General features: G+C 40.8%; 1 protein-coding gene across 5 annotated transcripts in view; it reads left to right on the top strand.

Annotated features, from left to right (window-relative positions):
* The window catches only part of STYK1 (STY kinase 1), a 54,215-nt gene that overhangs the window by 36,324 nt on the left and 3,830 nt on the right, over window positions 1-14,061 (top strand). For all 5 annotated transcript variants that reach the window (XM_086404113.1, XM_086404114.1, XM_086404112.1 and 2 more), the window contains 6 exons: window positions 2,177-2,443; window positions 6,516-6,697; window positions 7,238-7,321; window positions 9,088-9,296; window positions 12,069-12,109; window positions 13,165-13,261. In XM_086404113.1, the coding sequence (XP_086260239.1) occupies window positions 2,177-2,443; window positions 6,516-6,697; window positions 7,238-7,321; window positions 9,088-9,296; window positions 12,069-12,109; window positions 13,165-13,261 (880 nt within the window). The remainder of the gene's footprint in view (window positions 1-2,176; window positions 2,444-6,515; window positions 6,698-7,237; window positions 7,322-9,087; window positions 9,297-12,068; window positions 12,110-13,164; window positions 13,262-14,061) is intronic.

Raw genomic sequence — 14,061 nt, forward strand, 5'->3', positions numbered from 1 at the left:
CTACTTTGTGCTTCTGGAATTTCTGATGTAAAGGAGTAGCCTTAATAATAGTTTTTTTTTTTTCTTAATGATTTTAAAACATTTATTTATTTATGGTTGTTCTGGTCTTCACTGCTGCTCCTGGCTTTCTTTAGTTTTGGCCAGCAAGGATTACTCTTCGTCGTGGTACACGGACTTACTCTGGTGGCTTCTCTTGTTGCGGAACATGGGCTGTGGAGCACTCAAGCTCAGAAGTTGTGGCGCATGGGTTTAGTTGCCCTGTGACATGTGGAATCTTCCTGGATCAGGGATTGAACCCATATCCCCTCCATTGGTAGGCAAATTCTTAAAAACTGGACCACCAGGGAAGTCCCATAATAGTCTTTGAAGCACTAGGTAGGAGATGATAGCATGCTATTCTGGAGTACCACTGAGCATATGATGAAAGAGAGCCAGCTTGAATGGAAAACTCAGAGAAAAAAGAAGGGAAAAAAATTCTGACAGCAATATGAATCTCCAGAGTGGTGGATCCCTTCTCCTTCTCTAAATTGTATCCTAATTTTCTTATTTGTTGTTGTTGTTGTTGAGTCACTAAGTCGTGTCCAACTTTCTGTGACCCCATAGACTGCAGCACACCAGGCTTCCCTGTCCTCTACTCTCTCCCCAGGTCTGCTCAAGTTTATGTCCATTAAGTTGGTGATGCTATCTAACCCTTTCATCCTCTGTCAACCCCTTCTCCTTTTGCATTCAATCTTTCCCAGCATCAGGGTCTTTTCCAATGAGTTGGCTGTTCGTATCATGTGGCCAAAGAATTGGAGCTTCAGCTTCAGCAACGGTCCTTCCAATGAATATTCAGGACTGATTTCCTTTAGGATTAATTGGTTTGATCTCCTTGCAGTCCAAGGGACTCTCAAGAGCCTTCTCCAGCACCACAGTTAAAATATATAGCATGTGTAAAACAAAAGTCCTGAAATTCCCCTCACAATTTCCTCTTCATAGTCTTCCCTGTCATAATAAATGGCAAGCCCAGCTCACTATGTGTTCAATCTAAAATGAAGTCTAAATGAAATCTGAAGATGTCCTTGCCTCCTCTTTCTCTCACATTCTGTATCCAATCTATTAGCAAATCCTGTTTAATTGTACCTTCAAAAGAGACTCAAGTCACCCTCACCTCTCATAGAAAATTGTAATACACCGTTACCTAGTTTCCCTGCTTCTGCCTGTATCCTTTCACTGTCTGTACTCCTCAGAGCAGTGGAATGATTCTTTTAAGGCCTAAGTGAGCCCTGTTAATTCTCTGCATGAAACCTCCAGTAGCTTGTCATCTTAGAATGAAAAATAGATTAAATTCTTTCAGTGGCCTAACATGATCAGAGTCCTCTCTGCTGGCCTCATCTCCTGTAACTCTTTTATTATCTCACTTGGTTCCAGGCTCACCGATTTCAACGTTGTTGTTTACACGCTAACTCATGTCCAACTCTTTGCGACTCCATGGACTGTATGTAGCCCGTCAAGCTCCTCTGTCCATGGGATTTTCCAGGCAAGAATACTGGAGTGTGTTGCCATTTCCTTCACCAGGGGATCTTCCCCACCCAGGAATCTAACCCAGGTCCTCTGCATTGCAGGCAGATTCTCTACCGACTGAGCTACGAGGGAAGCCCATAACCACTGGCCTGCCAGGGAAATCCAAGACTTTCTTGATTGAGACTCTGGGAAATATGGAATAATTTGATTTTGGGGACAACTTGAGGGAAGAAGAATAACTTTAGCTTAGAGCCGAGTACTTATCCATACCTCTGTTTCGCTCTTGAAAGTCACTTTATTGACTCAAATGATAGCTCCCCTCGCAGTTACCATCACTTTAGGTGTCTGTGGTTTGAAGATATATTCAGTAGCTTTTTGAATTGTCTCTAGACTCTACTCATACTGAACTGGAATTCTGAGAAAGACTGAACAGAAATGTCTTTACCAATTTTCAGAGGTCCATCTTAAGTTGCCTTAGAAGTAATGGGATTATGACATATATTCTACAAGGTTTGTGTTGATGCTGGTTCATTGAGAAGCACCTGAAGGTACCTCACATTAACCCAAGAGAGAAAATTTCTGAAGGGACTTCTTGCTGGTTTGTTTGAGGTTCTGATTCCCTGGAGTCCATGGGGCCAGAAAAAAGCTGGTTGGTGTCACCTCTTTGTTTTAGGTGTTGCCCACGTGCCTCCATCTGGGAACCTAAGCCAGGAAGCAGCAGGACCTGGGGGAACTGTGTTTGTACCACTTGAGGAGACCTCGGTGGAAAGCCTTCTGCGAACTTCTGCACAAGTCCTGGCTAAGCTGCAGGTGCCCCGGGAACAACTCTCTGAAGTTCTGGAGCAAATCCACAGTGGTAGCTATGGGGCCATCTATCGCACCACAATACACACTGGGAACCCTGCGAAGCCCAGGAGTGTGGTCCTCAAGACTTTAAAAGGTAAAAGGAGGAGTACTGCACTTCTTTTCCTCTTTTAACATTTTTACTGTGAACCCTCAACAGGGAATGCTAACAGGATTTTCAGACATTAGGATGTTAATCAGCAGATAGTTGTGACCACAGCTGGCCCACAATAAGAAGGAAATAGAAAGTAAAAATTCAAGAACAGAAAAGTTCTTCTTTGGGTCTTTCCCTAGCTCAACCTTGCCTATTAAGGCTGTTAAAATTAACTTTTTGCCTATTGAATATTTCTTGGATGAGGATTTTGAGGTTGTTTCTTCATTTTTCTTGCCTATTTGATTCCTTTTCCAGATACTTCATTTTCTTTTTGACTGATACTCATGATGTGGACCAGTAATGATGGATACATAAAATGGAACAGAGATAGGATTACCAAGAATCATAATCAAAAGGTCTAGAAATAATAATATTTTAATGTGTGATAACATTTTTTATCATTGCTATTTTTATTGAATGTAATTAAAAGCAGAAGGAACAATAAACAATTTGTCCAGCAAACAAAAGAAAACAAGTAAACAAAACAGAAGCAAAGTGCTTTAAGAAAGCAGCAGAATACAGATCTTTTCTTGGTTTAGAATATTGAGGTTTGGGAGAAGATTGTCACCTCAGCTTAATCTGTGTAATAGTCACACATATTTGTAACCTGCACACCATCCTGGATTCCTTATTCTCAAATCTATAAAGCTCTGTCGGAAAGTCATTCTTTATGCATCAAATGAGAATTATGAAATTTGAACCTATATACATATCAACCATTAGTTTTCTATTCCTTCAACAAAATATTAATATCTATGTTATAGTCATAAACTAGATGGACTGGAAGGGGTGAATTTAACTCAGATGACCATTATATCTACTACTGTGGGCAGGAATCCCTTAGAAGAAATGGAGTAGCCATCATGGTCAACAAAAGAGTCTGAAATGCAGTACTTGGATGCAATCTCAAAAATGACAGAATGATCTCTGTTCGTTTCCAAGGCAAACCATTCAATATCACGGTAATCCAAGCCTATGCCCCAACCAGTAATGCTGAAGAAGCTGAAGTTGAACGGTTCTATGAAGACCTACAAGACCTTTTAGAACTAACACCCAAAAAAGATGTCCCTTTCATCATACGGGACTGGAATGCAAAAGTAGGAAGTCAAGAGACACCTGGGAAGTTTGGCATTGGAGTACAAAACGAAGCAGGGCAAAGACTATAGTTTTGCCAAGAGAACGCACTGGTCATAGCAAACACCCTCTTCCAACAACACAAGAGAAGACTCTACACATGGACGTCACCAGATGGTCAACATCAAAATCAAATTGATTATATTCTTTGTAGCCAAAGATGGAGAAGCTCTATACAGTCAGCAAAAACAAGACTGGGAGCTGACTGTGGCTCAGATCATTAACTTCTTATTGCCAAATTCAGACTTAAATTGAAGAAAGTGGGGAAAACCACTAGACCATTCAGGTATGACCTAAATCAAATCCCTTATGATTATACAGTGGAAGTGAGAAATAGATTTAGAAACTAGATCTGATAGATAGAGTGCCTGATGAACTGTGGACAGAGGTTCATGACATTGTACAGGAGACAGGGATCAAGACCATCCCCATGGAAAAGAAATGCAAAAAACCAAAATGGCTGTCTGGCGAGGCCTTACAAATAGCTGTGAAAAGAAGAGAAGCGAAAAGCAAAGGAGAAAAGGAAAGATATAAGCATCTGAATGCAGAGTTCCAAAGAATAGCAAGAAGATATAAGAAAGCCTTCCTCAGCGATCAATGCAAAGAAATAGAGGAAAACAACAGAATGGGAAAGACTAGAGTTCTCTTCAAGAAAGTTAGAGATACCAAGGGGACATTTCATGCAAAGATGGGCTCGATAAAGGACAGAAATGGTATGAACCTAACAGAAGCAGAAGATATTAAGAAGAGGTGGCAAGAATACCCAGAAGAACTGTACAAAAAAGATCTTCATGACCCAGATAATCACGATGGTGTGATCACTCACCTAGAGCCAGAAATCCTGGAATGTGAAGTCAAGTAGAAACCTTAGAAAGCATCACTACGAACAAAGCTAGTGGAGGTGATGGAATTCCAGTTGAGCTATTTCAAATCCTGAAAGATGATGCTGTGAAAGTGCTGCACTCAATATGCCAGCAAATTTGGAAAACTCAGTAGTGGACACAGGACAGGAAAAGGTCAGTTTTCATTCTAATCCCAAAGAAAGGCAATGCCAAAGAATGCTCAAACTACCACACAATTGCACTCATTTCACATGCTAGTAAAAGTAATGCTCAAAATTCTCCAAGCCAGGCTTAAGCAGTACCTGAACTGTGAACTTCCAGATGTTCAAGCTGGTTTTAGAAAAGGCAGAGGAACCAGAGATCAAATTGCCAACATCCGCTGGATCATGGAAAAATCAAGAGAGTTCCAGAAGAACATCTATTTCTGCTTTATTGACTATGCCAAAGCCTTTGACTGTGTGGCTCACAATAAACTGTGGAAAATTCTGAAGAGATGGGAATGCCAGACCACCTGACCTGCCTCTTGAGAAACCTATATGCAGGTCAGGAAGCAACAGTTAGAACTGGACATGGAACAACAGACTGTTCCACGTAGGAAAAGGAGTACGTCAAGGCTGTATATTGTCACCATGCTTATTTAACTTACATGCAGAGTACATCATAAGAAATGCTGGACTGGAAGAAACACAAGCTGGAATCAAGATTGTTAGGAGAAATATCAATAACCTCAGATATGCAGATGACACCACCCTTATGGCAGAAAGTGAAGAGGAACTAAAAGCCTCTTAATGAAAGTGAAAGAGGAGAGTGAAAAAGTTGGCTTAAAGCTCAACATTCAGAAAACGAAGATCATGGCATCTGGTCCCATCACTTCATGGGAAATAGATGGGGAAACAGTGGAAACAGTGTCAGACTTTATGTTTTTGGGCTCCAAAATCACTGCAGATGGTGACTGCAGCCATGAAATTAAAAGACACTTACTCCTTGGAAGGAAAGTTATGACCAACCTAGATAGCATATTCAAAAGCAGAGATATTACTTTGCCAACAAAGGTCCATCTAGTCAAGGCTACGGTTTTTCCTGTGGTTATGTATGGATGTGAGAGTTAGACTGTGAAGAAAGCTGAGTGCAGAAGAATTGATGCTTTTGAACTGTGGTGTTGGAGAAGACTCTTGAGAGTCCCTTGGACTGCAAGGAGATCCACCCAGTCCATCCTAAAGGAGATCAGTCCTAGGTGTTCTTTGGAAGGACTGATGTTGAAGCTGAAATCCAATACTTTGGCTACCTCATGCAAAGAGTTGACTCACTGGAAAAGAGCCTGATGCTGGGAGGGATTAGGGGCAGTAGGAGAAGGGGATGACAGAGGATGAGATGGCTGGATGGCATCACAGACTCAATGGACATGAGTCTGAGTGAACTGGGAGAGTTGGTGATGAACAGGGAGGCCTGGCATGCTGCGATTCATGGGGTCGCAAAGAGTCGGACATGACTGAGCGACTGAGCTGATGTTATAGTCAGGGGCTTCCATGTAGCTCAGCAGTAAAGAATCCATCTGCAATGCAGGAAAAACAGGTTCAATCCCTAGGTCAGGAAGATCCCCTGGAGAAGGAAATGACAACCCATTCCAGTATTCTTGCCTGCAGAATCCCATAGACAGAGGAGGCTGGTGGATTACAGTCTATGAGGTCCCAAAAGAATCAGACATTAGTCACTGAGTTATGTCTGATTCTTTTGGGACCTCATAGCATGTAACAACAAGAAAATAGTATGTGTGATAATATTTTAATGTAAACAGAACAATTTTATTAGGCAGAGGAAAGTCTAACTAGTTGGGAAGAACTGTGGGTCTATGTTACCTTTGATAAAAGAACAGTGACATCGAAGATCATCTAATTGATCCCCTTTCTGTTTACTTTTGGTCTACGCTCATTCCCCTTTGAAGCTTTGAAATTTACATCTGAGGTTCCTTCCTGCCTCATACTCCCCACTTTATTGGCACTCTGACTGCTCATTCCCCATGGTTCTTCTGTCCTCCACAGAACCAACTGGGCTCCAAGAGGTGCAGGATTTCTTAGGGCGAATCCAATTCTATCTATACTTGGGGAAGCACAAAAACTTGGTACAGCTGGAAGGTTGCTGCACAGACAGGCTGCCGCTCTACATGGTTCTGGAGGATGTGGCCCACGGAGACCTGCTCAGCTTTCTCTGGACCTGTCGCCGGGTGAGTGGTGGGGCAGAGGCGTTGGGAAGAAAGGTTTGACCTGGTTAATTAGCTGTGCACATACCAATTAGCCTGATTAGGAAGAAAGGCTTGACCTGGTTGATTAGCTATGCACGTACCAATTAGCCTGACAAATTCTATTCTTCCTTCATTCTGCTCTTCACCTACATTCTTTATTGTCTTCCTGGTCCAGTAAATCATGGCACTTCTCTGCATACCTGGGAATCTCTCATACCATCTCTCCTTGGATCTTTTAGCTTTTGTACATTTTTTAGTTTTTAAATTCTTATTTATTTATTTTTGGCCATGTCATGTGGTTAATGGGAACTAACTTCCCTGACAAGTGATTGAACCCAGGCCGTTTGCAGTAAAAGTGTGGGTTCCTAACCACTGGACTGCCAAGGGAATTCCCAAGTCCTTATATTTTTGTGTCTTTGCCCTAGCTTCAGTAACTGCATTTAAGAATATTTCTCTCCTTATTTTTCCCTTTAGATCTGTTCATGTCATTTTGATGTAATGCCTTTTTCTTTATCTCTTTAGGATGTGATGACCATGGATGGTCTTCCCTATGACCTCACAGAGAAACAAATATATCACATCGGGAAGCAGGTCCTTTTGGCTTTGGTAAGGCTTGGAGAAGTGACAACAGATGGCAGTGATCTTTTTTGTTAGCCTGGTATTTAATGTCATATTTCTTATATTTATGTTCTCAAATGGGGTATATAGTATAAATGAAATCTGGTGGAAGTTAGGGGGCAGAAACTCAAGCATCGATTAATTGTTTTCAATTTTCTCTTTATGAAATTATTTCGATAATATAATTCAGGATTGGTAATTCTAGGTAGAAAGTGGTCACTTTAGGTTTTCTAGAAGAAACAGGAAAGGTTTTATTTCTTTTATTGCTTATTAAAAAATAATTTTTTTTTTTTGGCCACACCATGAGGTATGCAGGATCTTAGTTCCCCGACCAGGGATCAAACCTGTGCCCCGGGAAGCACAGAATCTTAACTACTGGACCACCAGGGAAGTCCCAAGAAGGGTTTTAAAAGGTTTCTCAGTCTTAAAGGTAAAGGCACCGGGGCCAAGAGCTATATGCCCACATGTTGTTCACTCAGTCGTGTCTGACTGTTTGCAGCTGTATGGACTGTAGCCAGCCAGGCTCCTCTGTCTTCCACTATCTCCCAGAGTTTGCTCAGATTCATGTCTATTGAGTTGGTGATGCTATCTAGTCACCTCATCCTCTGCTGGCCCCTTCTCATACTTCCCTATATATACTGTTAGCAGATGTAAAAGAGGAAAAGATAAGTTGGTAGAAGATTTGGGAAGAGAAAACGAATGGGTGAAAGGCTACAGAGCCAGAAGAATGTTTATAATTTATACCTAAAGAACAAGAAATACTAGCTCAGAATGTGTTAGGCAGGAGACTTGCTGTAATACTGAATGTGACAGGAATTGCATATACTTGAAAAGGAACAAAGAACAAGTGGAAGAGGAGGAATAAGAAGGGGGTGAAAATGAGATCATGTCTTTATTTTAGACTAACCTAAATAGGGACTTCCCTAGTGGTCTGGTGGTTGACTCTGCACTTCTAATTCAAGGGGCACGGGTTTGATCCCTCTATCGGGAAGATCTGGAAGAGGAAATGGCAAACCACTCCAGTATTCTTGTCTGGGAAATCCCATGGACAGAGGAGCCTGGTGGGCTACAGTCCATGGGGTTGCAAAGAGTTACAACTGAGCAACTGAACACATAGGTTCATCAGTTGTAACAAATGTATCACAGTAGTGCAAGCTGTTAATAGAGGAAACTAAGGGGCAGGAGGCCTGAGTGCTCTGGCTTTTCCACTCAACTTTGTTTTCACCCTAAAACAACTCATAAAAAAACATAATAAAGTTTTTATTAATTTTTTTAAAGAATGAATTTCTGGAAACTGTTGATCTTAAACACAATGCAAACATGTCTGATTCATTATAAGTACTGTGCTTTTTATGAATTAGAATATTTGGTTCTGGTCACTGCCACTTAGTAGCTGTGTGGACGTGACATGTTATTTTTTTTTTTTTATATTAAACTTTTTATTTTGTATTGCAGTATAACCGATAAACAATGTTGTGATAGTTTCAGGTGGACAACAAAGGGACTCAGCCATATAAATACATATTGCTATATTTAAAATGGATAACCAACAAGGACCTACTGTAGAGCACAGGGAACTCTGCTCAGTGTTATGTGGCAGCCTGGATGGGAGGGAGTTTGGGGGAGAATGGATATGTCATTATTAATGCGGCTTGTTCAGGGTAGAAAATGTCTTTTCGAGGATCTGCTTCACTTTATCTGGGACCCAAGCCATGACCTCGGAGAGCTGATCCATTTTGACATCACTCTGACAGGAATTTCTCCAGGAGAAGCGTCTGTTCCATGGCGATGTGGCAGCCAGGAATGTTCTAATCCAGTGTGACCTCACTGCTAAGCTCTGCGGGCTGGGCCTGGCTTATGAAGTTCATTCCCGAGGGGCCATCTCCTCCACTCGCGTGGTACCCCTCAAGTGGCTTGCCCCAGAACGGCTTCTGCTGAAACCAGCTGGCATCAAAGGAGACATGTACGGTTTGTTCCTGCCCCGTGGAGTTCCTCCTTTCTTGACTTCAGTGTCCTCCTGCCTGTGAACATGACTGGGTCTGTTGTCAATTAAGTCTATGCATGAAGTCTCTGCTTTGAAGTCAGACAGACTCTCAAGCAAAAATGTGTGTTATGTGGCAGAGCTCATAGTTGGCAGCTGTCTGCAATCCTTTTTAGTGCCTCCTGAAGTATTCCCTCTGTGTCAGATTAGAAGCCTTGATTAGGAGAGAAAAAATGAAAAATGAATAGATTATTCACACCAATATCTGAGGACTTGATTTGGTATAGTTCTATCTCTTTATCTAGTTTTATCTGAAAGAGGCAGATCCACTTAATCAAAAGTTTAAACTAGGAGCTATTAAAAAGAAAAAATATATATATTTACATGTATATATGTATGTGCTGTGCTAAGTCGCTTCAGTTGTATCTGACTTTGACAGGCTCTTCTGTCCATGAAAGTTTCCAGAATACTGGAGTTGGGTAGCCTATACCTCCTCCAGGGGATCCTCCTGACCCAGGGATCAAACCTTATCTCTTACCTCTCCTGCATTGGTGGGGAGGTTCTTTATCACTGTGCCACCAGGGAAGCCCATGTATATGTGTATTTATATACTCAATTTATTTTAACTTAAAACATATAAATGGATATTTATCAGTCTTTCAGAGGAAGGCCAAGAGGCTACACGTGCTGTGCTAAATGAAGTTACATGTCGTATTTCTTGTATAAAACAATTGCGATGAAGTTTGACTGCAGGCATTTATTGTTAAATTTCCCCCAGTTTTCTACAGTTGTCTCACTCACACAGTTCGACAACACTCTCTTTTTAGCGGCTTGATTTTAGAGAATGTTTTGAAAGCATTCAACCTAGTTTTCAGGGAGCTAAGGCTTTTGGCATGTATATTTAATCAATCTACATAGTATTTAATTGATAACGTAGTTATAGTTACATGTATGATTGGCATAAACAGGATTGCAAAGAATAACAATTGACTTTGGTAACCATATGACTCATCTGCTTGGAGGAGCAGGTAGGTATAATACAGGATATCTTACCAGCCATGAATGTTAGGAGCTTCAGGGGAAATTTAGAACATCAGTTAATGTGGTGAATCAATTAAGACACTGATTTTTCATTTCATTGCTGTTTCCCTGATATCTGCTTTTCAACAGAGGTCTGGAAGTAATAAACTTCCTTGGGAGATACTGCTCATTTCACAATGATGCTGTAGAATAATGAAACATATGTCTCTCAAATCATATTTTTTAGGCAACTACTTAGTCCATTTATGTACAAAACTTGCTCTGTTAATGTTTTACCTAGGTTTGGGCAGTTAGATCTACTGAGGATATAGTAGATAAAAGATAAACCCTGCTTGGCCTTGAACTAAGACATGGAACAACAGACTGGTTCCAAATAGGAAAAGGAGAATGTCAAGGCTGTATATGGTCACCCTGCTTATTTAACTTCTATGCAGAGTACATCATGAGAAACGCTGGGCTGGAAGAAGCACAAGCTGGAATCAAGATTGCCAGGAAAAATATCAATAACCTCAGATATGCAGATGACACCACCCTTACGGCAGAAAGTGAAGAGGAACTAAAACAGCTTCTTGATGAAAGTGAAAGAGGAGAGTGAAAAAGTTGGTTTAAAGCTCAATATTCAGAAAACTAAGATCATGGCATCTGGTCCCATCACTTCATGGCAAATAGATGGGGAAACAGTGGAAACAGTGTCAGACTTTATGTTTTTGGGCTCCAAAATCACTGCAGATGGTGATTGCAGTCATGAAATTAAAAGACACTTACTCCTTGGAAGAAAAGTTATGACCAACCTAGACAGCATATTCAAAAGCAGAGACATTACTTTGCCAACAAAGGTCCATCTAATCAAGGCTATGGTTTTTCCAGTGGTCATGTATGGATGTGAGAGTTGGACTGTGAAGAAAGCTGAGTGCAGAAGAATTGATGCTTTTGAACTGTGGTGTTGGGAGAAGACTCTGGAGAGTCCCTTGGACTGCAAGGAGATCCAGCCAGTCCATTCTGAAGGAGATCAGCCCTGGGTGTTCATTGGAAGGACTGATGCTAAAGCTGAAACTCCAATACTTTGGCCATTTCATGCAAAGAGTTGACTCATTGGAAAAGACTCTGATGCTGGGAGGGATTGGAGGCAGATGGCTGGATAGCATCACTGACTCGATGGACGTGAGTTTGAGTGAGCTCCGGGAGTTGGTGATGGACAGGGAGGCCTGGCGTGCTGCAATTTATAGGGTCGCAAAGAGTCGGACAGGACTGAGCGACTGAACTGAACTGAAGAATAAAAGCTGGAATTTCAGCAGGAAGGAATGGAAAAGATGAAAAAGATACATGAGAATTTTTATATGTTTGAGTGAATATGTTTGCATTTGCATAAGCGCTCATAGCATTTAACAAATAAGAGTAAATATCTATTAGTGTGTAAATACCTATTAATGTATAATATCTATTCATATATAATATTTAACAAATAATAGTAAATATCTATTAATGTGAAGAAAGGAGACATAAATCGAGCTCTCAAGGAAATTAGATTCGAAGGGGACTGGATAGAAATATTTTCTAATGGCATAACTACATTGCTTATTGTACCAATCACCCTTGATTCCCATTCACTGCCATTGTCATGGGTTTCTTACTGAAGGTCTCTGGTATTTAAGTGAGCCATCTTTATGAAAGGCAGAAATAAAAGTGAAGTAAACAGCTTTGTTTCTTTTACAGCTGGTCTTTTGGGATCCTGCTGTACGAGATGGTGACTCTAGGTAAGGAAAATCCCCAAAGTAGTGGCACCCCCTATAGAAATATGCAAGGATGTTTATTTGTGTGGTAGATGGCATTTACTGTGAGAAGGGGTTTCAGCACAATTGCTGAAGATCGAACTGAGCTGACACATTTTCAGAATCCAAGCTTGATTTTTGAGATAGTCTTATAAAGTCATGGTTCCCTCCCTAACTGTCTCCCTCCTTCCTCTTTCTTTCCCCAAAGGCTTTACCAATTCCATGGCATATTTTAAAATCCAAGGAGTATTCCAAGGATGATCTTGTGTGTGCTCAGGTGCTCAGTCGTGTCCAACTCTTTGCAACCCCATGGACTGTTATCCGCCAGGTTCCTCTGTCCATGGAATTTTTCAGGCAAATTCTTGTTGGAGGGAGTTGCCATTTCCTTCTCCAGGGGATCTTCCCCACCCAGAGATCGAAACCACATCTCTTGAGTTTCCTGCAATGGAAGGCAGATTCTTTACCACTAGCGCCACCTGGGAAGCCCCTAGGCTGATCTTGCATAAATATAAAAATGTTGTCTTTAGATTTATTAATCCGTTTGACTGAGAAACTGCAGCACTTTCTCTTGTTTGAGAAGTAGAGGGCAGATCTTATTTCTCGCTTAGCTTTATTTTGTTACATTCCTAAAGACTTGACATATTCCTAAATTATCAGGTCTCCTTCCCCCAACATCTCCTTTCTCCAAAATTCTCCAAGTTATACACTTATCTGATCACCAGGGATCAACTACATTATACCTATTAGGTTTCCTACTTTTGTAGGTGATTAGCCCAGGTAGATGGAAAATAGTGTTAGTTATAGTTTATATTCTGCTGCTGCTAAGTCGCTTCAGTTGTGTCCGACTCTGTGCGACCCCATAGACGGCAGCCCACCAGGCTCCCCTGACTCTGGGATTCTCCAGGCAAGAACACTGGAGTGGGTTGCCATTTCCTTCTCCAATGCGTGAAAGTAAAAAGTGAAAGTGAAGTCACTTAGTCGTTTATGTTCTAGAAGACCCTAAAGTTGTCTTACTCGTCTCACTCTTTCCATACCAACAGGGGCACCTCCATATCCTGAAGTCCCTCCTACCAATATCCTACAGCATCTCCAAAGAGGGCAAGTCATGGAGAGACCCAGTAGTTGCACACACACCATGTAAGTGGCTTTTAAAATCTTTTTTGCTCTTTATCAGTCATGCTGTTTGTAAAGTGGCTCAGATGATCCTCAGCTGTCCTCTATGTGCTAAGGTAAAACCTTAAACCAAACCTATGCAGAAAATACATCTGCTCATATATATGTGTATATGTGTCTTTACATTTGTGTGTGTGTATGTGTGCGACACAAACACACACATACACAATATGGAGGCAGCCACTGAATGCTATATTAGAAATTTAGATTTGCTAACATTGTTAAATCTTAGTTCCTCTGGAATCTTTTAAAACAGATGAAATCCAATGCAGGTACAGCACTGTTTTAGCTATATAAATGTCAGTCTCAGAGACTACCAGCTTCAGTTCTAATATAGTTGTCATAAAATCCACAGTTATTCACTGGTTCTTATTTGATATTTAACTTAAAAAAATTTTTCCTGGTTCTAAGCATGTTGGAAGCCCATCAGAAGAAAGACAGTGAGAAGAAATTAGACAGCAGAGGGAAGATATCAAATTGCCAGCAGAAAGGGACAGTTGGTGAACTAACATAGAAGCAGAAAAGTAAAAATTACATGCAGAATTTCATAAACAATAAAGTACAAAGCAGGTTATGATAGACTATAAGAAAGGCTTCAATTATTTTTAAGGGGATAACATATTGATATACGTTTCTGTTTAAATTGCTGTTATTTTGTAAATTCTTCAGTACTGAAAAAGTAACTTTCTAGCACCTGAGTTTCCCACAAATACAAACAGTAATTGTATCAAGCATATTAAAAAAGCTAAAAATAATAATTGTAT

This window comes from Bos grunniens, chromosome 5 (genome assembly GCF_055505025.1).
Source record: "Bos grunniens cultivar Pamir isolate PY7600 chromosome 5, Bosgru_T2T1.0, whole genome shotgun sequence".
In the NCBI taxonomy this organism is placed as follows: Eukaryota; Metazoa; Chordata; class Mammalia; order Artiodactyla; family Bovidae; genus Bos; species Bos grunniens.